This window comes from Salmo trutta, chromosome 2 (genome assembly GCF_901001165.1).
Source record: "Salmo trutta chromosome 2, fSalTru1.1, whole genome shotgun sequence".
Lineage (NCBI taxonomy): Eukaryota > Metazoa > Chordata > Actinopteri > Salmoniformes > Salmonidae > Salmo > Salmo trutta.
Window position 1 is genome coordinate 17,894,636 of NC_042958.1, and position 24,705 is coordinate 17,919,340.

The 24,705-nt window shown below is 44.4% G+C and overlaps 1 protein-coding gene and 1 pseudogene across 2 annotated transcripts; one reads left to right on the top strand and one right to left on the bottom strand.

Annotated features, from left to right (window-relative positions):
* The first annotated feature begins 97 nt into the window (after positions 1 to 97).
* Positions 98 to 23,392, top strand: LOC115152374 (E3 ubiquitin-protein ligase MARCH6). 2 transcript variants are annotated; one of them, XM_029697192.1, is made up of 26 exons: positions 98 to 490; positions 727 to 826; positions 3,135 to 3,208; positions 3,524 to 3,667; positions 10,076 to 10,148; positions 10,431 to 10,602; positions 10,716 to 10,908; positions 11,081 to 11,142; positions 11,258 to 11,290; positions 11,769 to 11,820; positions 11,925 to 11,983; positions 12,395 to 12,475; positions 13,123 to 13,191; positions 13,924 to 13,998; positions 14,144 to 14,278; positions 14,627 to 14,746; positions 15,138 to 15,238; positions 15,387 to 15,524; positions 18,755 to 18,968; positions 19,073 to 19,142; positions 20,995 to 21,176; positions 21,369 to 21,503; positions 21,615 to 21,704; positions 22,381 to 22,513; positions 22,640 to 22,775; positions 23,003 to 23,392. In XM_029697192.1, the coding sequence occupies exons 1-26, from the start codon at positions 472 to 474 to the stop codon at positions 23,088 to 23,090; spliced, it is 2,748 nt and encodes a 915-aa protein (XP_029553052.1). In that variant the 5' UTR covers positions 98 to 471; the 3' UTR covers positions 23,091 to 23,392. The 2 variants fall into 2 exon arrangements, with proteins under 2 accessions (XP_029553052.1, XP_029553062.1); XM_029697202.1 differs by having other exon boundaries at positions 730 to 826.
* Positions 23,346 to 24,283, bottom strand: LOC115148882 (arylamine N-acetyltransferase, pineal gland isozyme NAT-10-like; annotated as a pseudogene).
* Positions 24,284 to 24,705: the final 422 nt, after the last annotated feature.

Here is a 24,705-nt window from a genome sequence, read left to right on the forward strand (position 1 = left end):
AGGGTGTCACTATCTACACGTGTCAGAAAACACAAGCCTCACGTAACATCACGTGACCAAATCCAAAAGCTGCCACCGCGGCCAGAAAGCGACGCACACTGTCGCAAGGTATCAATGTTGTGACGGGTCAAAGAGATCTAGCTAGGTACCTAATCGTCGCCTTGATCGTGTTGAATTTAAAAGTAAAAGGTAGCTAGCTATGCTTGCTATTGATCTCCGTTTGACAACCGCTACCGGTCCAACATACATAATCGGCTTGCAGTGAAAAGGAACATCGATCGTGTTCTGACTGCGCGTGTCACGAAACAAGTCAAGACTGGGATTCTAGTGTCCATCAAAGTGGACACCATTTTATCAAGGATAGCGAGCTAGTCTATTCCAAATCGGCTAAAAACACTGGCCTTCGCGTTGTGAATGGGTTTGCGATAGCAAACTACTGCTACAGAAGAGGGGAGCGCGTCATCCAGTAAAATGGAAACGGCAGATGAAGGTAAATGTCATTTTACAGTCAGTCTAACGTTACTTGTAACGTCAGCTAACGTTAGCTGATTTACACTACTGTTAGAGACCACATTTTTGAGATTGGGTAACGTTAGTTTACCTTGCCAACGTCAGCTGCAAACACATTTTTCGTCGGCAGACACCCAAACAGTGACATGAGCCATCGATAATAACATGTTTCTCTGAACAAATGAACTAATATCTTCCTCTTTTGTCTGTTTGTAGCAGATATATGTCGTGTGTGTCGTTCGGAGGGGACCCCAGACAAGCCCCTGTACCACCCCTGTGTCTGCACCGGCAGTATCAAGTTCATTCATCAGGAATGGTGAGTGGCTATTTGTCTGACTTGATCACACTGTGAGTATGCAGTCATCAGGAGCAATTACAAAGAATGTCATTGAATTGGAACCTCAATATTGTTTTACTTATCAGGAGTCCACTGTATACTGTATGTAGGCCTAATATTTATAGTCCGACTATACCCCCCCACACCAGCCCCAAGTATTAGCAATAGAGAAACCTCCTTACTACTCCTCTGACATAATGGACATAGAGTAACATTTGAGTCAGTAGGAGGAAGTAACGTTAATGTTGATATACAGCTATAACATAGGTCCTAGCTTTTACCTAAGACTGTCCTGAGGTAATGGTTTTGGCCTGCGTCCAAGTGACCACCCTACATTTGTCTGCTTTCCCAGCTGGTTTCTCTGCTTTCCCAGCTGGCTTCTCTGCTTTCCCAGCTGGCTTCTCTGCTTTCCCAGCTGGCTTCTCTGCTTTCCCAGCTGGCTTCTCTGCTTTCCCAGCTGGTTTCTCTGCTTTCCCAGATGGCTTCTCTGCTTTCCCAGCTGGCTTCTCTGCTTTCCCAGATGGTTTCTCTGCTTTCCCAGCTGGCTTCTCTGCTTTCCCAGCTGGCTTCTCTGCTTTCCCAGCTGGCTTCTCTGCTTTCCCAGCTGGTTTCTCTGCTTTCCCAGATGGCTTCTCTGCAGTGTGGGTCTAACAAAGGAAAAACAATTAGCTGGGTGTGCTGAAATAACGCAAAGGATAGCAGCCAGTAATTGAGACTATTTTAGACTGAAGTCTAAATGTATTTTTCCATTGAGTGAGAATGATATGCTTAGCCTCTAGGCCTGCTAGTGTAACTCTACATTACACACACTCACACACAGTGTGGCAACAGCTAGGGCGCAATCACTGACTTACATAACCCAGTAGTTAATTGTTCAGAGCTGGGTAGTTAATGCCATGCTGCTGGTATATTTATTGGGTAGTGTGTGTGTGTGTGGCATTGGCTCAGGCAAGGCTGGTTTGGGATTTAGGAGTAAAGGAATAACAATACTGTCACTATCTCACTTTCCAACCAAGGGTGGCATAACAGAGGAGCAAACTGGAGATTAAAAAAACATTCAGGCCTAGCAACACTTTTTGGATGACAATCAGTGGCTTCTAAAATAGCCTACTTTGTTATTAGAATTAGAACCTGGGATACTGAGGAAAGTTGCTGATTTGTCACTTAGGCTATTAGCTATGAGACACAGATTAGTAATGATAAGCAGTCGGAACCCTCCTGAACTACTGTGGTGTGGTTTACTAAGCCTTCAGGTTACTGCAGGTGTGGTCACAAACACACTCTGCTTCTCAGGGTACAGTAGTACAGCGTCATCGACATCATCCCATTTCTGAGAATATTTTTTATTTTACCTCTATTTAACCAAGCGGTTAATTTAAGAACACATTTTTAATTTCAATGAGGGCCTAGGAACAGTGGGTTAACTGCCTTATTCAGGGTCAGAACAACAGATTTTTACCTTGTCAGCTCAGGGATTCGATCTTGCAACCTTTCGGTTACAAGTCCAGCAAGCTCTAACCACTAGGCTACCTGCCTCCACAATATCTGCTCTGTCATTATGTCACTGATCTCTAATAGCCCCAGTTGGGTCAGAGTACTGGTCACACACTATTCATTAAGCTGGACATATACAGTGAGGGGAAAAAGTATTTGATCCCCTGCTGATTTTGTACATTTGCCCACTGACAAAAATGATCAGTCTATAATTTTAATGGTAGGTTTAGTTGAACAGTGAGAGACAGAATAACAACAAAAACAAAAAAATCCAGTCTTTGTCAGTGGGAAAACGTACAAAATCAGCAGGGGATGAAATACTTTTTTCCCTCACTGTAGATACCATGTTACCTAGGCTTAGTTGGTTACACTTGTATTTCATGGTGTTATTAACATGTAGGCCTAACTGGACACTAGCTGTGTGTGTGTGTGTCGTAATATTTTATTCACATTACATTGCAAACTAGTACCACAGAATCACGAATGCTAGACAGCTCAGGGTTACAGTAGCAAGTGTTATACTCAGTCTTATAGAAGGCATTATAGGATGGTGGGCTTATGAATGGACTGAGGTGTATGTATGAAAGAGTCTTGTGGGCGGTTCAGTGTGGGCTGTTCTCTGTCTCACTCGCGTTCACACGCACCACACCCCACATACCACCCACGCATCGCCCCATGTGAGTTGAACTGAATTGTCCTACTTGAGTGAAGAAGCCAGTATTCCATGCCTGCACTTGCACAAGTTAGTTCCTCCCCTGAAACACACCTCTTTTACTATTGTTGTTGTTTACAGTTTGGTCCAGTGGCTGAAGCACAGCAGGAAGGAGTACTGTGAATTATGCAAGCACAGATTTGCTTTCACACCAAGTAAGTACCCGTCCGTGGCATTGACCTGTCAGTCTAAAAACGTGCTCCGCTGCAAGGGGATGACTTCAGACTGGGAAGCTCTGCCATTGAATACAGTCTTAGAAACCTGTTTTCTAACTGGAACCCAAAAGGGTTATTCAAAGTATTCTCCTATTGGGACAGACCAAAAAACCCTTTTAGGTTCTACATACTTTTTGTTATTTGTAAGTCATTTCTCAACCTTATTATTCTCTCTCTAAGTTATTGACCAAGTTTGTAACTTTGAACATGGAGTGTCTCATACCTTTCTCTCTGTCCCTGCTGTCTGTGCTCCAGTTTACTCCCCAGACATGCCCCCCCGCCTGCCCATCCAAGACATCTGTGCTGGCCTGCTGACCAGTGTGGGCACGGCCATACGATACTGGTTTCACTACACACTGGTGGCCTTCGCATGGCTGGGGGTGGTCCCCCTCACTGCATGTGAGTAGACTGACACACGCGGACACATACACACACACCAATGCGTCAACACTTTACTCTTAAATACAGTATCACTCACATAAGAACCTGTACACACACACTAATTAAAGTTTCAGTGTGTTATGGTTTTACAGGATCAGGAGAATTAGAAGTGGAACAGCGTTGTATTACAATCTGTCATTTCCCAGTTCGGTAAATCCCGCTGGTGTGTTTGATTATTTGTACTAGGCTTGTCACAATGCTAACATTTTACAAAAGTCTAGGTCCAAAATGCTTCTAAACAGCTCTTCTACCCCCAAGCCGTAAGACTCCTGAACAGCTAATCAAATGGCTACCAAGACTATTTGCATTGCAAACCCCCCCCCCCCCCCCCCCCCCCTTTATGCTGCTGCTACTCTCTATTTAACTCTACCTACATGTGCATATTGCCTCAATACCTTGACTAACCGGTGCCCCCACACATTGATCGACTCTGTACCAGTAGCCCCTGTATACAGCCTCACTACTGTTCATTTACTGCTGCTCTTTAATTATTTGTTACTTTTATTTAAATTTTTTACTTAGGACAACTGAGCTTTGGAGGAATAACCAGATTTAAAGAGGAGTCCGTAATTTGCTTTCTAATGATCATGATCTTTTCGTCAAAGAAGTTCATGAATTTATCACTGCTGAAGTGAAAGCCATCCTCTCTTGGGGAATGCTGCTTTTTAGTTATCTTTGCAACAGTATCAAAAGTACATTTTGGATTGTTCTTATTTTCCTCAATTAAGTTGGAAAAATAGGATGATCGAGCAGCAGTGAGGGCTCTTCAATACTGCACGGTACTGTCTTTCCAAGCTAGTCGGGAAAAGACTTCCAATTTGGTGGAGCGCCATTTCTGTTCCAGTTTTCTGGAAGCTTGCTTCAGAGCTCGGGTATTTTCTGTATAACAGGGAGCTAGTTTCTTATGACAAATGTTTTTTGTTTTTAGGGGTGCGACTGCATCTAGGGTATTACGCAAGGTTAAATTGAGTTCCTCATTTAGGTGGTTAATTAACTGATTTTTGTCCTCTGACGTCCTTGGGTAGGTGGAGGGAGTCTGGAAGGGCATCTAGGAATCTCTGAGTTGTCTCAGAATTTATAGCACGGCTTTTGATGATCCTTGGTTGGGGTCTGAACAGATTATTTGTTGCAATTGCAAACGTAACAAAATGGTGGTCCGATTGTCCAGGATTATGAAGAAAAACATTAAGATCCACAACATTTATTCCACGGGACAAAACTAGGTCCAGAGTATGACTGTGGCAGTGAGTAGGTCCGGAGACATTTTGGACAAAACCCACTGAGTCGATGATGGCTCCGAAAGCCTTTTGGAGTGGGTCTGTGGACTTTTTCATATGAATATTAGTCACCAAAAATTAGAATAATATCTGCTGTGACTACAATGTCCGATAGGAATTCAGGGAACTCAGTGAGGAACGCTGCATATGGCCCAGGAGGCCTGTAAACAGTAGCTATAGAAAGTGATTGAGTAGGCTGCATAGATTTCATAACTAGAAGCTCAAAAGACAAACGCAGTCGTTTCTTTTTTTGTAAATTGAAATTTGCTATTGTAAATGTTAGCAACACCTCCGCCTTTGCGGGATGCACGGGGGATATGGTCACTAGTGTAACCAGGAGGTGAGGCCTCATTTAACACAGTAAATTCATCAGGTTTAAGCCATGTTTCAGTCAGGCCAATCACATCAAGATTATGATCAGTGATTAGTTCATTGACTATAACTGCCTTGGAAGGGAGGGATCTAACATTAAGTAGCCCTGTTTGTGATATCTCAAATCTCTTGCAATAAGGACAAGAATGGAGGAGGTCTTTATTCCAGTGAGATTGCTAAAGCGAACACCGCCATGTTTAGTTTTGCTCAACCTAGATCGAGGCACAGACACGGTCTCAATGGGGATAGCAGAGCTGACTACACTGACTGCTAGTGGCAGACTACACTAAGCTGGCTAACAGGGTGCAGGCCAGGCAGCAGGCTATCTCATTGTGGAGCTAGAGGAGTTAGAGCCCTGTCTATGTTCGTAGATAAGATGAGAGCACCCCTCCAGCTAGGATAGAGTCCGTCGCTCCTCAGCAGGCCAGGCTTGGTCCTGTTTGTGGGTGAGTCCCAGAAAGAGGGCCAATTATCTACAAATTCTATCTTTTGGGAGGGGCAGAAAACAGTTTTCAACCAGTGATTGATTTGTGAGACTCTGCTGTAGAGCTCATCACTCCCCCTAACTGGGAGGGGGCCAGAGACAATTACTTGATGCCGACACATCTTTCTAGCTAATTTACACCCTGAAGCTATGTTGCGCTTGGTGACCTCTGACTGTTTCATCCTAAAATCGTTGGTGCCGACGTGGATAACAATATCTCTATACTCTCTACACTCGCCAGTTTTAGCCTTAACCAGCACCGTCTTTAGATTAGCCTTAACGTCCGTAGCCCTGCCCCCTGGTAAACAGTGTATGATCGCTGGATGATTATTTTGAAGTGTAATACTACGGGTAATGGAGTCGCCAACGACTTGGGTTTTCAATTTGTCAGAGCTAATGGTGGGAGGCTCCGGCGTCTCAGACCCCGTAACGGGAGGAGTAGAGACCAGAGAAGGCTCTGACTCCGACTCGCTGCTTAATGGTGAGAACCGGTTGAAAGTTTCTGTCGGCTGAATGAGCGACACCAGTTGAGCATTCCTACAGCATTTCCTTCCAGAAGCCATGATAAAATTGTCCGACTGCGAGGGGATTTATACTACCATCTGTACGTATTGGTGGCACAGACGCTGTTTCACCCTTTCCGACACTTAAATTACCCTTGCCTAACGATTGCGTCTGAATCTGGGCTTGCAGCACCGCAACCTCGCCATATATTATGAGTACAGTGACTGCTATTAGAAGGCATAATGTTACTACTTAGCTCCGGCTGGTGGAGGTCCTGATGAACCACGTCGAGATCAAGCGTCCGGGGTGAAAAAGTTGAATGAAAAAAGTCGAGCGAGGGAAAATATAAAACGGTAATTAAAAAGTAAAAACCGTGACGTTAGCAGGTAGCAAAGTAAGGTTAGCAACAAACCCCACAGCAGCACGTAAACAAGTCTACTTATCTATTTTTTACTTAAGACTTATTCTTCTTACAACTGCATTGTTGGTTATGGGCTTGTATTCGGTGCATGTAACATAAAATCTGATTTGATTTGCAAAGGCCTACCTGTGATTTGGCTGGAGCAATCAGAGGCAGGAATGTACAGTGCCTTCGGAAAGTATTCAGACCCTATGACTTTTCCCACATTTTGTTACGTTATAGCCTTATTCTAAAATTGATTACAAAGTAAAACTTTTAATCATCAATCTACACACCACCCCATAATGACAAAGCAAAAACAGTTAAAAAAAATATATTTTGCAAATTCCTAAAAAATACAAATCTTAAACTACAGTACACAGATAGGCTTTAGCTACTTATGAAACAGATATACAGTGTATTCGGAAAGTATTCAGACCCCTTGACTATTCACATTGTTACGTTACAGCCTTATTCTAAAATGGTATAAATGGGTTTTTGAAATATAACATTTACATAAGTATTCAGACCCTTTACCCAGTACTTTGTTGAAGCACCTTTGGCAGCGATTACAGCCTCGAGTCTTCTTGGGTATGACACTACAGACTTGGCACACCTGTATTTGGGGAGTTTCTCCCATTCTTCTCTGCAGCGTCGCTGCACAGCTATTATCAGGTCTCTCCAGAGATGTTAGATCGGGTTTAAGTCCTTGCTTAAGACCTTGCCTCGTTTGGGAAGCCACGTTTGGGGGGGAGGGCGGCACCATTTTTATTTTTTTCAATCCAGTCGGATAAACACTCCAAACTGCCTACTCAACCACTCAGAGGCGTCTGCATGGTCCTAAAGAACTATTGTTAAAAAGATGGGCCGACAGACATGGCAGCTCTGCTTCTAGCTCCTAAGCTACCTTGCAATATTTTTTGTTGTTGTGTGTTATTTCTTAAATTATCAGGCCAGGATTTTTTTTGTGTTATTATATACAACCGGAAATAACTTTTGGATATAAGAGCGGGTACTAATGCTGGTAACTCACCAGCATTACCACCAGGAATACGACTTTCCGGAATTGGATCCTTTGTTCATACCCCTCAGGGCAATTGAACTTATACCAGAGCCTGCTCCAAGATGCTGCCGGCAGAGTATATTACTCGCTAATGTTCAATCTCTGGACAATAAAGTAGACAAGTTCAGGGCGAGGATCTTCTTCCAGAGAGACACCAGGGACTGTAACATACTCTGCTGTTGTGCCTTCTTCACCACACTGTCTGTGTGGGTGGATCATTTCAGTTTGTCTGTAACGTGTATGCCGAGGAACTTAACTTTCCACCTTCTCCACTGCTGTCTGTTCGATGTGGATAGGGGGGTGCTCCCTCTGCTGTTTCCTGAAGTCCACGATCATCTCCTTTGTTTTTTTGATGTTGTGTGAGAGGTTGTTTTCCTGACACCACACTCCGAGGGCCCTCACCATCTCCTTGTACGCGGTCTCGTTGTTGGTAATCAAGCCCACTACTGTTGTGTCGTCTGCAAACTTGATAGCACTGTATTATCCTCAAAGCTGGCAAAGAAGGTGTTTAGTTTGTCTGGAAGCGTGACGTTGGTGTCCGTGACGTGGCTGCTTTTCTTTTTGTAGTCGGTGATTTCCTGTCGACCCTGCCACATACGTCTCGTGTCTGAGCTGTTGAATTACGACTCCACTTCGTCCCTGTACCGGAATTTCGCTTGTTTGATTTCCTAGTGGAGGGAATAACTACGTTGTTTATATTCAGCCATATTCCGAGACCTCTTCATGTTTAAATGTGGTTTGCGCTTTCAGTTTTGCGTGAATGCTGCTGTCCATCCACGGTTTCTGGTTAGGGTAAGTTTTAATAGTCACAGTGGGTACAACCTCTCCAATGCACTTCTTTATAAACTCACTCACCGAGTCAACATATAGATTGATGTTGTTATCAGAGGCTGACAGGTACATATCCTAGTTCGCGTGATCAAAACAATATTGAAGCGTGGATTCCGATTGGTCAGACCAGCATTGAATGGTTCTAGTCACTGGTACATCCTGTTTGAGTTTCTGCCTTTAAGACGGCAGGAGCAAGATGGTCGGATTTGCAGAAGGGAGTGCTTGGGAGGGCTTTGTATGCATCGCGGAAGTTAGAGTTGCAGTGATAGTGTATTACACCCGCGCGTAGTGCAGTCAATATGCTGTTAGAATTTAGGTAGCCTTGTTCTCAAATTTGCTTTAACATCCCCAGCTACAATAAATGCAGCCTCAGGATATATGGTTTCCAGTTTACATAGCCCTCAAGGAACTTCACTGGACTCTATCTTGGTGTCTGCTTGAGGGGGATTGTACACCACTGTGATGATAACTGACAATAATTATCTTGGGAGATAAAATGGCAGGCATTTGATTTGTAAGGAATTCTAGGTTGGGTGAGCAGAAGGACTTGAGTTCCTGTATGTTGTTATGATTACACTATGAGTCGTTAATCATGAAGCGTACACCCCCGCCCTTCGTCTTCCCAGAGAGGAGGTCATCTCTGTCGGCGCGATGCATGGAGAAGCCTGGTGGCTGAACCGATTCCGACAACATATCCTGAGAGAGCCATGTTTCCGTGAAACAGAGAATGTTGCAATCTCTGATGTCTCTCTGGAAGGCAACCCTTGCTCGAATTTCATCTATCTTGTTGTCAAGAGACTGGACATCGGTGAATAGTATACTCGGGAGTGGTGGGCGATGTGCACGTCTACGGAGCCTGACCAGGAGGCCTCTCTGTCTGCCCCTTCTGCGGCGCAATTGTTTGGGTCGGCTTCTGGGATTAGATCCATTGTCCTGGGTGGTGGTTCAAACAGAGCATCCGCTTCGGGAAAGTCGTATTCCTGGTCGTAATGTTGGTAAGCTGACGTTGCTCTTATATCCAATAGTTCTTCCCGCTGTATGTAATAAGACCTACAATTTCCTGGGGTAACAATATAAGAAATAATACATAAAAAAACAAAATACTGCGTAATTTCCTAAGGACTCGAAGCGAGGCGACCATATCTGTCGGCGCCATCTTACACTAGTTTGTACACTATCCACTCTATTAGGACTGTGAGGAAAACATTCAGGATTACAATATAAGGGTTTCTCATACAATTACTTAGGCTGCCCCTGCCTAAACACATTTGGCTTCAGTTGTCAGTTAATGTTTTAGGTGTTCAAATTATTCTAAGAGGGAGCTTTGCTCCTAACCAAGACTGGATTGTGGTCCTTTATGTACATCTCTCTTCAGTGTTTCCTCCAATGGTGAGATGATGCCCATAGCTCCTCTCGGTCTCCCTCTTCTCTTCAGGTCGAATCTACAAGTGTCTGTTTACCGGCTCCGTGAGCTCGCTCCTGACGCTGCCATTGGACATGCTTTCCACGTGAGTTCTGATGTCGTATCCTCCTCCTTCGCCAATCAGACTCTGTAACTCCTCACCCCCTCCTCATATGAGATGTTTTCTCCATTTCCAGTACTGTAGGTCATCAAAGAAAAGAAAAACCCGCACACTGCTCTTGCTGGCATCACTTGTTTAAGCTCTGAGCTATTTGATATTTTTGCATTATTCCTACCGACCTACAACAAGAACTCAGATGTGAATGCCTTTTTGAATCACAGTGTTGTAGAACATTCATCTGTCTTTCTCTCCTCCCCCTCCTGGTAGAGAGAACCTGCTGGCGGACTGTCTACAGGGCTGTTTCGTGGTGACGTGTTCGCTGTGTGCTTTCATCAGCCTGGTGTGGTTAAGAGAGCAGATTGTCCATGGTGGTCCCCCCCTGTGGCTGGAGCACCACCAGCAGCCCCAGCCCAACGCAGCCGGACAACAGCCTAACGAGGTAACCCACGCACGCAAAGTAACACGTACACACACACATGCAAGGTAACACGTACATGCGCACACAAGATCTCACACACACATACAGCCCCTCCATCCACATTCCTCCCCCAGGCTGCAGGTGCAGGTCAGGGAGCAGCTGATGACCCCCCTGCAGCCCCCCCTGCCCCCGCCGCCCCTCCGGCTCACAACGAGGCAGAGCCAGAGCCCCCAGACGGCCTCCCAGAACAGGGGGAGGAGCCAGAACTAGACAATGAGGAAGAGGGGGCGGCGGCTGAAGATGCGGACGCCAACAATGGAGCTCAAGGTAGGAGACTAGGGCCAGCCCTCAGCTGACGGGTAACATATGGCAACGGCAATACTAAGTTATATAATATGTCTTTCTCTCCATCTCTTTCTCGCTCTATCAATCTCTCTCTCTTTATCTCTCTCGCTATCTCTCTCTTTCTACATCTCTCTGTCTCTCTGTCTATGTGTAGATGATATGAACTGGAATGCTCTAGAATGGGACAGAGCAGCAGAGGAGCTCACCTGGGAGAGGGTAAGACTGGTTTAGTTTTAGCAATCTCCAACACATCTGTCATGACTCAACTTCATGACACAACACTATCCATGACTACATCGATCACCTCGTAATGTTGCTCTCTACCTCTCAGATGCTTGGACTGGATGGCTCCTTGGTGTTCTTAGTAAGTATTTTACACACCTGGTATAGGGTATTATTAACACACCTGGTATAGGGTATTATTGACACTTGGTATAGGGTATGATTGACACCTGGTATGGGGTATGATTGACACCTGGTATGGGGTATGATTGACACCTGGTATGGGGTATGATTGACACCTGGTATGGGGTATGATTGACACCTGGTATGCGGTATGATTGACACCTGGTATGGGGTATGATTAACACACCTGGTATAGAATATTATTGACACGTCTGGTATAGAGTAATATTTACATACCTAGTATAGGGTATGATTGATACTTGGTATAGAGTATGATTGACACTTGGTATGGGGTATGATTAACACATCTGGTATAGAGTATGATTAGCAGACTTAATATGGGATGTTATTGCAGTGAAGGAAGGGGTTGTCTGTTTTCTAAGCAGTAGCACTAGAAAGTAGTAACATGACATTTTGCGTTGTGTCTCGTCTTCCAGGAGCATGTGTTCTGGGTTGTGTCTCTGAACACTCTCTTCATCCTGGTGTTCGGTAAGTACACTAACACAAACTCTCTCTACCCTTCTTAAAACCAACTAGCCTGGTACGGTGGTACGCCTGGGAGCTTTGATATATCTTCTTGTTCTCTCTTCCAGCGTTCTGTCCATACCACATTGGTCACTTCTCTGTCGTGGGACTTGGCTTTGAGGAATATGTAAGAAACAGTTTGTATCATACCTCTCCTGCCTTTCTGAGCAAAACATAGAGGTATAATGATATGGAATTTTTGTGGAAAATTTGATATAAAGATTAAGACTGACTATTTAATTGTTCTATTACACAATCTTTAATCAAGCCGCTGCAGGGGAAATCTATCTCTGATTTCACAGGGAAGAACTCGAAGAGTAAATGGTTCCGTGTCCCTTATTTAGTGTTTACACAACACTTCTTTATACAAGCAACCATTCCCGGAACACAATGGCCTTGTGTTAGGGTGCAGACATACCAGGACTCTATGAAACGCATAACATCACAGTCCAACAGAACATATCCGTGGAGAAGTTACAACAGCTCACCCCAAATTCTGCCACCACAGAATGATATTGAATATGTGTGTCTTCTCTAGGTTCAAGCTTCCCATTTCGAGGGCCTGATCACGACCATCGTGGGGTACATCCTGCTGGCCATGACGCTCATCCTCTGTCACGTATCCTCCCGCCTACTGATGGGGATCACGTCCTGTGACCATGCAGTGTTACCATGGAGACCTGTCCATTGTTTTTGTGTATAAAAGTATGTGTTTTAGAGGTTGATACGGGAGGGAAAATTCATTCCTGTCTTGTCCTGTCCCGATCCCACGACAGTTCTATAACCCCGACAACTTTCCTTTCCTGATTTAAAAATCACTCCCATCCCGAGCAGAAATCAGGAATAACTTCCTCCATTAGCTGCTCGTCTGTCTGTCCCCCCTCCCTGCACTTTGCTGCAAATGAGTTTCCATAGCAAAGGCCACATTTTATGCTGGGTGCGCAGTGTTCAAGAAATGAAAGAGAGAACTGTTAGCTATCTACTTTTCCTTGCCTGTCCAGATAATAAAGGCCTATTATAACGTTTTAAATAGTGATTTGAAGACTGAAGAAGGTGTCTTAATGTTGGGAGGAGGGGCAGGGATGAAAAAAAACATTCAAAACGATATTTCCTTCTATCACTGCTTATAACACAAAATAACTCCACTGAAAATAATTACTGTACTGCCCTTTCCAGTGGACTGTTGATCCTGTCCTGAACTTCACTCTAGAATTTCACTCTTGTTCTCGTGTCAACCTGTGTTTGTCCTTAACTGGTGTCTCTCAGGGGTTTGCTGCTCTGGTCCGGTTCCAGAGGTCCCGCCGTCTACTAGGGGTCTGCTATATTGTTGTCAAGGTAACATTTCGGTTTTAAATCTAGGCTTTAAATCTATTACTGTAAATCTTAATTAAACACTTGAGTGTACAAAACAATAGGAATACACTTTTTCTTTCCATGACATGGACTATGATTCCTTATTGATGTCACCTGTTAAATCCACTTCAATCAGTGTAGATGAATGGGATGAGACAGGTTAAAGAAGAATGTTTAAGCCTTGAGACAATTGAGACATGGATTGTGTATGTGTACCATTCAGAGGGTGAATGGGCAAGGCAAAAGAGTTAAGTGCCTTTTGAGCGGGGTATGGTAGTAGGTGCCAGGTGCACCGCCTAGTGTCAAGAACTGCAACACTGCTGGTTTTTTCCCCACTCAACAGTTTCCCATGTTTATCAAGAATGGTCCACCACCCAAAGGACATCCAGCCAACTTGACACAACTGTGGGAAGCATTGGAGTCAACTGGGCCAGCATCCCTGTGGAACGCTTTCGATACCTTGTAAAGTCCATGCCCCAACAAATTGAGGCTGTTTTTGAGGGCAAAAAGGGGTGCAACTCAATATTAGGAAGGTGTCCTTAATGTTTTGTACGACTTGACTTTAAGAGAAACTAAATGAAGGTTGTAGCGCAACTTTTTTGAATGTAAATCTTCCATTGACATCAATGAATGATTTAGGAATTGTCTGAGTTTTCCTGCATAGTCCCTGTTGTCATGTGTGTGTTTAACATGGTGTGTGTGTGTGTGTTCCAGGTCTCTTTGCTGGTTGTCGTGGAGATAGGAGTTTTCCCCCTCATCTGTGGCTGGTGGCTCGACATCTGCTCTTTAGTACAGACATACCTCTCTTTCTTCCTAATCCCTCTCTCTTCTTGCTCTCTCTGCCTCTTTCCCTTTTTATCATCAAACATTGCTCTCTATCTCTCCTCCCTGCTTCCTTAAATAAAAACACATTTCTCTTCCATCCGTTCTGCAGGAGATGTTTGATGCGTCTCTAAAGGACAGAGAGCTGAGTTTTAAGTCTGCTCCAGGCACCACCATGTTCCTCCACTGGCTGGTGGGAATGGTCTACGTCTTCTACTTCGCATCCTTCATCCTCCTACTGAGAGAGGTAGGGGACAGGCCTCACACTTAGGCTGAGACCCAAATGACACCCTTTTCCCTTTTATAGTGTGGTACTTTTGACCAGGGCCCACGGGGTTAGTTCTGTGGACCCTGGCACACGTACAGAGTCGGGTATTGGTTAGAATCCGACTCTTGCCCTTCTGACTTGCAAACTCTCCTACCTTTCCTGTCTCCTCGTCACTCTCCTATCTTAATAAAATACATAAAACCCCTTAACATTTATTATTATAAAAATCAAAATAAAGTAGTGCACTATATAGGGAATAGGGTGACATTGGAGACATTCTCATTGACTGCTTTGTTAGTGTGTTGATGAGTTGCTGTGTTGGGTCAGGTGCTGAGACCTGGGGTCCTGTGGTTTCTGAGAAACCTGAACGATCCAGACTTCAACCCAGTCCAGGAGATGATCCACCTACCTATCTACAGACACATCCGCAGGTTCATCCTGTCTGTGGTACGTACATCTACAGACACATCCGCAGGTTCATCCTGTCTGTGGTACGTACATCTACAGACACATACGCAGGTTCATCCTGTCTGTGGTACGTACATCTACAGACACATCCGCAGGTTCATCCTGTCTGTGGTACGTACATCTACAGACACATCCGCAGGTTCATCCTGTCTGTGGTACGTACATCTACAGACACATCCGCAGGTTCATCCTGTCTGTGGTACGTACATCTACAGACACATCCGCAGGTTCATCCTGTCTGTGGTACGTACATCTACAGACACCTCCGCAGGTTCATCCTGTCTGTGGTACGATACATGCCAGCTCTGGCTCTGCTTTGATTGTGTGCCGATGATTTAAAGGTGTTTGATCTCTCCTCTTGTCCCCCTAGGTGGTGTTTGGTTCTATCGTCCTCCTGATGCTGTGGCTGCCCATCAGGATGATCAAGGTCTTCCTCCCTGCCTTCCTCCCCTACAACGTCCTCCTCTACAGGTACGTGGCTCAACTGTGGCCAGCAGTGGTTGCCAACCCTGGTTCTGGAGTGCTGCAGTGTGTATAAGTGTTGTGTTTGGATGTGAGTGTTTCCTAACACCCTCCCGTCTCCTCTCCCCTCTGTCCTCCTCTCTCTCGCTCTCTCCAGTGATGCCCCAGTCAGTGAGCTCTCTCTAGAGCTGTTGCTGCTGCAGGTGGTTCTGCCAGCTCTCCTAGAGCAGGGTCACACACGGCAGTGGCTCAAAGGTCTGGTCAGGACCTGGACTGTTAGCGCTGGATACCTACTGTAAGTCTATACATACTTCTATACACACTTAGACACTACTTCAGGGTACCCCAACTGGCAGTGATTTTACATAATTGCAAAAATATATTGTTGGACATTGAAGACTGGAAATTGGTTCCAAATTATTCCCACGCGTAATAGAGTAATAATACAGTGCCTTCGGAAAGTATTCAGACCCCTTGACTTTTTCCACATTTTGTTACGTTACAGCCTTATTCTGGATGACCATTTTTTATCCTAAACAATCTACACCCCATAATGACAAAGCGAAAACAGATTTCTCTAAATAAAAAAACGAAAATATCTTATTCACGTAAGTATTCAGACTCTTTGCTATGAGACTCGAAATTGAGCTCAGGTGCATCCTGTTTCCATTGATCATCCTTGAGAGATGTTTCTAGAACTTGGAGTCCATCTGTGGTAAATTCAATTGATTGGACATGATTTGGAAAGGCACACACCTGTCTATTTGAAGGTCCCACAGTTGACAGTGAATGTCACAGCAAAAACCAAACCATACCATGAGGTCGAAGGAATTGTCCGTAGAGCTCCAAGACAGGATTGTGTTGAGGCACAGATCTGGGGAAGGGTACCAAAACATTTCTGCAGCATTGAAGGTCCCCAAGAACACAGTGGCTTCTATTATTCTTAAGTGGAAGAAGTTTGGAACCACTAAGACTCTTCCTAGAGCTGACTCCCTGGCCAAACTGAGCAATCTGGGGAGAAGGGCCTTGGTCAGGGAGATGACCAAGAACCCGATGGCAGTGGTGTAAAGTACTTAAGTAAAAATAAAGTACTAGTTAAGTAGTTTTTTTGGGCTATCTGTACTTTACTATTAATATTTTGGACAACTTTTACTTTTACTCTAAAGAAAATGATGTACTTTTTTTATCCATACATTTTCCCTGGCACCCAAAAGTGCTCGTTACATTTTTAATGCTCAGCAGGACAGAACATGGTCCAATTCACACACTTATCAAGAGGACATCCCTGGTCATCCCGACTGCCTCTGATCTGGCGGACTCACTAAACACATGCTTTGTTTGTAAATGATGTCTGAGTTTTGGAGTGTGCCCCTGGCTATCAGTAAATAAAATAAAAGATTGCGCCTACTGGTTTGCCTAATATAAGGAATTTAAGAAATGATTCATACTTTTACTTTTGATACTTAAGTATATTTAAAACCAAATACTTTTTTACTTTTACTCAAGTAGTATTTTACTGGGTGACTTTCATTTTTACTAGATTCATTTTCTATTAAGGTATCTTTTACTCAAGTATGGCAATTGGGTACTTTTTACACCACTGCCCGATGGTCACTCTGACAGAGCTCTAGGGTTCCTCTGGAGATGGGAGAACCTTCCAGAAGGACAACCATCTCTGCAGCACTCCACCAATCAGGCCTTTATGGTAGAGTGGCCAGACTGAAGCCACTCCTCAGTAAAAGGCACATGACAGCCCGCTTGGAGTTTGCCAAAAGTCACCTGAAGACTCTCAGAACATGAGAAACAAGATTCTCTGGTCTGATAAAATCAAGATTGAACTTGTTGGCCTGCCAAAGGTTTGTATGTTTGTGCTTCAATAAAGTACTGAGTAAAGGATCTGAATACCGTAATTTCCGGACTATAAGCCGCAACTTTTTTCCCAGGCTTTGAATGTCGCGGCTTAAACAATGGCGCGGCTAATATATGGATTTTTCCCGCTTTCAATTTTTTTTCTCCAAAAAAACATTCTGTGACGTGCTCAGTTTTTTGGCGGCATGAAGCTTTCATTAGACCAATGAAATTGCCGAACGGGTTAAGGTCAAACAACTATTTTTGTTTACTGTTTAGATTAAATTGAGCGCTCTCAAACTTCCCATCATTCTGATTACGGTAGTCATTTTGTCACCCTGATTCCTGGGGGCACAACAAAGTATTTGCAGCCACTCGACATCAGTGTAAATCGTGCATTTAAGGTGGCGCTCCGTGTTCAGCGGGAGGCTTGGATGACAAGTGGGGAGAAATCCTTCACTAAAACGGGCCGCATGCGAAGAGCAACTTATGGTCAAGTCTGCCAGTGGGTCCTGACAGCGTGGAGCATTGTCAAAAAATCCACTATCACCAACGGGTTTGGAAAGGCTGGACTGCTGCGTGTTGAAGAGGGCTCAGCGGGGGATTTGCCTCCGGATGAAAGTGACGAGAGCGACAATGAAAACGATCCAATATCAGATGAAGCAATTCTGAGGCTATTCAACTCCGACACCGAAGGAGACGGTTTCAGTGCACAGGAGAAGGAAGATGGTGACCAATGACTTTCTTGGTAGGCTACTGTTTACTGCTAATTTTGTATTTTTTGTTCCAAGCCGTGTTTCGTTAAAGCCTATTTATTTTTGTTACAAGCCGTGCTTCGTTAAAGCCTATTTATTTTTGTTACAAGCCGTGCTTCGTTAAAGCCTATTTATTTTTGTTACAAGCCGTGTTTCGTTAAAGCCTATTTATTTTTGTTACAAGCCGTGTTTCGTTAAAGCCTATTTATTTTTGTTACAAGCCGTGCTTCGTTAAAGCCTGTGTAAACTTCATTTGTTTCAATGTACCGGTAGGCACCTGCGCTTATAGACATGTGCAGCTTATTTATGTTCAAAATAATAATTTTTTTTAAATTCAGTGGTTGCGGCTTATATTCAGGTGCGCTTAATAGTCCGGAAATTACGGTACTTATGTTAATGTGATATTTCCGTTTTTTTTATTTTTTATTACTAATTAGCAAAAAGGTCTAAACCTGTTTTTGTGTTGTCATTATGGGGTATTGTGTAGATTGATGCGGACATTTAAAAAAATTAAATACATTTTAGAATAAGGCTGTAACAAAATGTGGAAAAAGTCAATGGGTCTGAATACTTTCCAAAGGCACCGTGACTGTATACAAATGTAAGCACGGTTTGAAATAATGTTTTAGTAAAATATTATGTCTGTTTGGGCTTCTTGTGGTCAATTTGCAGTCTACATGTTCTGGCACCCTGACCATCCGCTCAAGAAAGAATCGGCCAGCGGCTGAATCTAGTTGATGATCCCTGCACTGCTTATTCACACTTATATACACACACTCCCAAACATTATAGTATATATTTATTAAGTATATATTTATTAACTCTCTACCTCCTTCCCCATCCCACTCTCCTGTCCGTCTCCCCCCCACACCTACCCCTCTCCTCATTTCCCTCTCTTGTCCTCCTCCCTCCTCCCTTCAAGAGACCTCCACTCTTACCTGCTGGGTGAACAGGAAGACAATGAGGCCAACCAGCCTGTCAACAACAACAACAACAACCCTGCTCCCGGTCACCATAACAACAACCCCGCCCATGTTGTGGGGGAGGGGCTTCATGCAGCCCATCAGGCCATATTACAGCAGGGTGGACCTATAGGCTTCCAACCCTACCAACGCCCTCTACGCTTCCCCTTTAGGGTGAGTTACACTACACATTACAGCAGGTGGACCTAGAGGCTTCCAGCCCTACCACTTCAGGAGAAGTCCCCCCCTATAATATGTCTCTTTCCTCCTGTCTGTAGATCGTCTTGCTGATAGGCTTTATGTGTGTCACTCTGCTGGTGGCCAGCCTGGTGTGTCTGACGTTACCAGGTGAGACATGGTCATGGACACGCTCCATTTATTGATTCATTTTTTTCATTTTTAGCAGACGCTCTTATCCAAAGCGACTTACAGGAGCAATTAGGGATAAGTGCTTTGCTCAGGGGCACATAGACAGATTATTCACCTAGTCGGCTCGGGGATTCGAACCAGCGACCTTTCAGTTACTGGCCCAATGCTCCTAACCACTAGGCTAGCTGTCACACTTGACATGTTTCCTAATTGAAATAAAATGAGTATAATTGATTCGTCTCTAGCTGTAGGAAATGTATTGTATACCTTTTTTCTACCCTGAATGTCTAGAAGAAATATTTACATGATAGGTCATTCGGTAAGTATTCAGACCCCTTGACCTTTTCCACATTTTGTTACATTACAGCCTTATTCTAAAATTTATTAAAATACATTTTCTTCCCCATAAATCTACACACACTACCCCATAATGAGAAAGCAAAAACAGTTTTTTAGAAATGTTAGCAATTGTATTACAAATAAAAAACAGATACTTTATTTACATAAGTATTCAGACCCTTTGCTATGAGACTCGAAATTGAGCTCAGGTACATCCTGTTTCCATTGATCATCCTTGAGATGTTTACAACTTGATTGGAGTCCACCTGTGGTAAATTAAATTGATTGGACATGATTTAGAAAAGCACACACCTGTCTATATAAGGTTCAACAGTTGACAGTGCATGTCAGAGCAAAAACCAAGCTATGAGGTCGGAGGAATTGTCCGTAGAGCTCCAAGACAGGATTGTGTCGAGGCACAGATCTGGGGAAGGGAACCAAAACATTTCTGCAGCGTTGAAGGTCCCCAAGTACACCAAGACTTCCTAGAGCTAGCCAGCTAGCCTGGCCAAACTGAGCAATCGGGGGAGAAGGCCCTTGGTCAGGGAGGTGACCAAGAACCCGATGGTTACTCTGACAGAGCTTTAGAGTTCCTCTGTGGAGATGGGAGAACTTCCCAGAAGGACAACAATATCTGCAGCACGCTACCAATCAGGCCTTGATGATAGAGTGGCCAGATGGAAGCCACTCCTCAGTAAAAGGCACATGACAGCCCGCTTGGAGTTTGCCAAAAAGCACCTAAAGATTCTCAGACCATGAGAAACAAGTTTCTCTGGTCTGATGAAACCAAGACTGAACTGTTTGGCATGAATGCCAAGTGTCACATCTGGAGGAAACCTGGCACCATCCCTATGGTGAAGCATGGTGTTGGCAGCATCGTGCTGTGGGGATGTTTTTCAGCAGCAGAGACTGGGAGACTAGTCAGTATCAAGACAAAGATGAACGGAGCAAAGTACAGAGAGATCCTTGATGAAAACCTGCTCCAGAGTACTCAGGACCTCAGACTGGGGCGAAGGTTCACCTTCCAACAGGACAACAACCCTAAGCACACAGCCAAGACAATGCAGGAGTGGCTTCGGGACATGTCTCTGAATGTCCTTGAGTGGCCCAGCCAGAGCCCAGACTTGAACCTGATCGAACATCTCTGGAGAGACCTGAAAATAGCTGTGCAGCGACGCTCCCCATCCAGCCTGACAGAGCTTGAGAGGATCTGCAGAGAAGAATGGGAGAAACTCCTCAAATACAGGTGTGCCAAGCTTGTAGCATCATATCCAAGAAGACTCAAGGCTGTAATCGCTGTCAAAGATGCTTCAACAAAGTACTGGGTAAAGGGTCTGAATACTTATGTAAATGTGATATTTCAAAAACACATTTATACCATTTTAGAATAAGGCTGTAACGTAACAATGTGAATAGTCAAGGGGTCTGAATACTTTCTGAATACACTGTATATCTGTTTCATAAGTAGCTAAAGCCTATCTGTGTACTGTAGTTTTTGCGGGCCGTTGGCTGATGTCGTTCTGGACGGGTAGCTCTAAGATCCATGAGCTGTATACAGCAGCATGTGGTCTGTACGTGTGCTGGCTGTCCATCCGCGGTGCCACTGTGCTGTTGGCCTGGATGCCCCAGGGACGCACCATCATCATGATCAAAGTCCAGGAGTGGACCCTCATGGTAAGACCAACTCTCTGCTGGAACTGTATGTGGACAAAGATATAGTAGGCTGTACTAGTTATGAAGGTGTCTGGATGGATACCTTTATGTGGTTGTGTGTCCAAGGCCAAGATGTCCATGCCATGATACTTTATGTAATATTTCAACATCCGATCATCTCGTGCCTTTAATTCTGTGTGTGGGTTTGTGTAGATTCTGAAGACCCTGGTAGTAGCGTTGCTGGTGGCAGGTGTTATTCCTCTACTGCTGGGCCTGCTGTTTGAGCTGGTCATCGTTGCTCCACTACGCGTTCCTCTGGACCAGACACCTCTCTTCTACCCCTGGCAGGTACTGTGTTAGAGAGCTACAATGCAATAGTAGTGATCACTGTATTTTAAAGCGTAAGACTCATTGTACTCGTGTGTGTGTGTGTGTGTGTGTGTGTGTGTGTGTGTGTAGGACTGGGCTCTGGGGGTGCTCCATGCCAAAATCATCGCTGCCATCACCCTCATGGGTCCCCAGTGGTGGCTGAAGTCTGTCATAGAACAGGTGTGTTACCTTACACCACGTCATTATTCCTTAACCCAGGGGTTCCTTCCAGCTTTGGGGAACATCCAACGCCCCCCCCCCCCCCCCCTCTATTTCTATGGGCACAAGCACTGTTCATGACTCCAGCTGTTCACACCCCTCTTGTTGGCAGAGAGATAAAGCTTATTTCCTGCAATTCTAAACATTTTGTCATGGGGTGCAGAGAACATTTTGTAGTTTTAAAGCTAATTTTCTTCCAGTTCTATACATTTTGACATGTCTAATGTCTATTCATGTGATATTTGAGTGACTCAAACATTCTAACAAAATCTATGGGCTAAAAAACATTAGCTGACATGGGCTAGTTGATCTGGACATTTCTAAATAGCTCTTAAGGTATGCAATGACTGACATGACGAGGACAACTGTTGCACTACCCAATTTAAAAATTGCATTCTACCATTTACAATTTAAGAGTAATTTGAAAGCCAGACTGAGTTCCTAAAAAATACAACACTGTCTTAACCTAATAGAATTAGAATTCTCAATCTCACACTGTTTACCCAGCTTACATTGTGACTGTAATTGAACCTGTGGAAACCAATGAGACATGTCCATTCCCTCTACATGATCAATATAGCTTTTAACCTTTTGATACTGTGTGGAGGGATAACATTGCCACCTCTCCTCCTGTCAGGTGTATGCTAACGGCATCAGGAACATTGACCTCCATTTCATTATCCGTAAGCTGGCTGCCCCTGTCATCTCAGTGCTGCTGCTGTCCCTGTGTGTCCCCTACGTCATAGCAGCCGGGGTCGTACCTACCGTAGGTCAGTCGTGTGTGTGTGTGTGTGTGTGTGTGTGTGTGTGTGTGTGTGTGTGTGTGTGTGTGTGTGTGTGTGTGTGTGTGTGTGTGTGTGCGCGCTAATAACACTGTACCCCTCCTTGTGTGTCAGGTGTAACTCCGGAGATGCAGATTCTGATACAGAGGAGGATCTACCCATTCCTCCTGATGGTGGTGTCCATCATCGGCATCCTCTCCTTCCAGATACGACAGTTCAAACGCCTTTACGAACACATCAAGAATGACAAGTAACCACCCACCCTTATCTCCTTATCTGGCCTGTTCATTCAGGGATAGTACAACCCTGGTCCTGGGGAGCTTCAGCGTATGCAGGGTTTTGTTTCGGCCCAGCACTACCACACCTGATTTAATTATTCAAGGTCTTGATCAGCTGCTGACACACAAACTATGTAAGTGCTCTAGTATTGTGATTGACATGACTCTTCTCCCCTGTTCCCTCTCTGCCTTCCTGCAGGTACCTGGTTGGCCAGCGGCTTGTCAACTATGAACGCAAGGCGAGGGGTGCCAGCTCTGTCCCGCCCCCTAACCCTATCCCTGAGTAGTCATGTTTGTGAGGTCAACGCTTTTGGAAACGACCCTTCTCGTGTTCTCCCTCCCTCTCTCGTTCTCTCAGTGGTGTTCATGCCTTGCTTTGGTTAAGTGCAACCCGAGATTTGTACATGTGTAAATACTTTGGACGCAGACTCGGTTGTCTGAAATGTAAAAGACTTGAATTAATGCAATGACCATTGTACATCTTAAAGTGTATTTATGAAATCAAACTGACAATTTGCTTCCTGTTTGTGTCCTGTTGATTGTCATGTTATAAAATTGTACATTAAAAAAAAGTTTTTACATAATGGGAGTGGTGTGATAGCTTCATCTTTTGGGATAAGTGGAGATTCCAGCACATTTCAAAACTTCTCCTTTAGTATGTCACGTATCTCATCTGTCAGCTCTCTGGTGGTTTTAGTTACGTTTCGTCCTTCCTTTGAGGGGAACTGGGTGGTGATGAGTCTGTGGGCCATGTAGGTGAGCCTCGTGTTGGGCTTCAGGATGGAGCAGAGACTTACAGAAGATGGAGCTTGGGGAGCTCTGATGGTAGCCACACTTCTCTATGAAGTCTTCTCTGTGTTTTGTATCCAGAGTGAACTTGTATAGCTCCGTCCAGAGCCCAGTTTCTCTCTTCATCTTGCCACTCCAGAAAGGGCATCTCTCCCTCCTGTCTGATGCTGTACACTCTGTGGCCCTGCTTCTGGGGTTCTGCCATATCGCCATGTGATGCCGTTTCTCACTTCTCCAGCTAGGATGGTGATATCGAATCCCATTTCTGACAAGAACCAGGAGAACAGCCCGTTATTATCAAAGCAGAACCCTCGGCGGCGGTGGTTAACGATTTTATCATAGCGGTGCGGGAGTTTAAGTCGCACGCGCCCGCTGCTGTGAATGGTGAGGTTCTCGAATGGGACAGTCATCAGGTGACAGCTGTGTGCACGCTGGAGAGCAGACACACATTCCCACACTCAAATCAAAGTTTAGACCTATTTGTCACATATGTGATACAACAGGTTTAAACCAAGGACCAATAAATAACCAATTTTCCTTTATTTTCAATTGGAAAATAATCTTTGTAGCTGTCCTGTAGCTGTCCCATCTGTAAACCTGAAAGTGAAATAAATGGCTAAGTCATTTCTATGCATCATTACTTTGAGGTGGTTTATGCATTCAAACAAGAGCATGCTACCTGAGGGTCCATTTAATCTCAACTGAATAGTAGCTGTGGTGGCCATTTAGCAGTGTTGGGGAAGCTACTCTGAAAATATAGTTGACCAATTACATCACACTGGAAGTTAATCTACACTAAAGCTACCGTTACGAAAAATATACACTGTTCAAAAAATTAAAGGGAACACAAACAACACAATGTAACTCCAAGTCAATCACACTTCTGTGAAATCAAACTGTCCACTTAGGAAGCAACACTGATTGACAATACATTTCACATGCTTTTGTGCAAATGGAATAGACAACAGGTGGAAATTATAGGCAATTAGCAAGACACCGCCAATAAAGGAGTGGTTCTGCAGGTGGGGGCCACAGACCACTTCTCAGTTCTTATGCTTCCTGGCTGATGTTTTGGTCACTTTTGAATGCTGGCGGTGCTTTCACTCTAGTGGT

Coding starts and splice junctions, on each gene's coding strand:
- LOC115152374 (XM_029697192.1), top strand. Junction 15,239..15,386: donor TACAACGTCCTCCTCTACAG/GTACGTGGCTCA, acceptor CGCTCTCTCCAG/TGATGCCCCAGTCAGTGAGC. Junction 21,504..21,614: donor CTCTCTTCTACCCCTGGCAG/GTACTGTGTTAG, acceptor GTGTGTGTGTAG/GACTGGGCTCTGGGGGTGCT.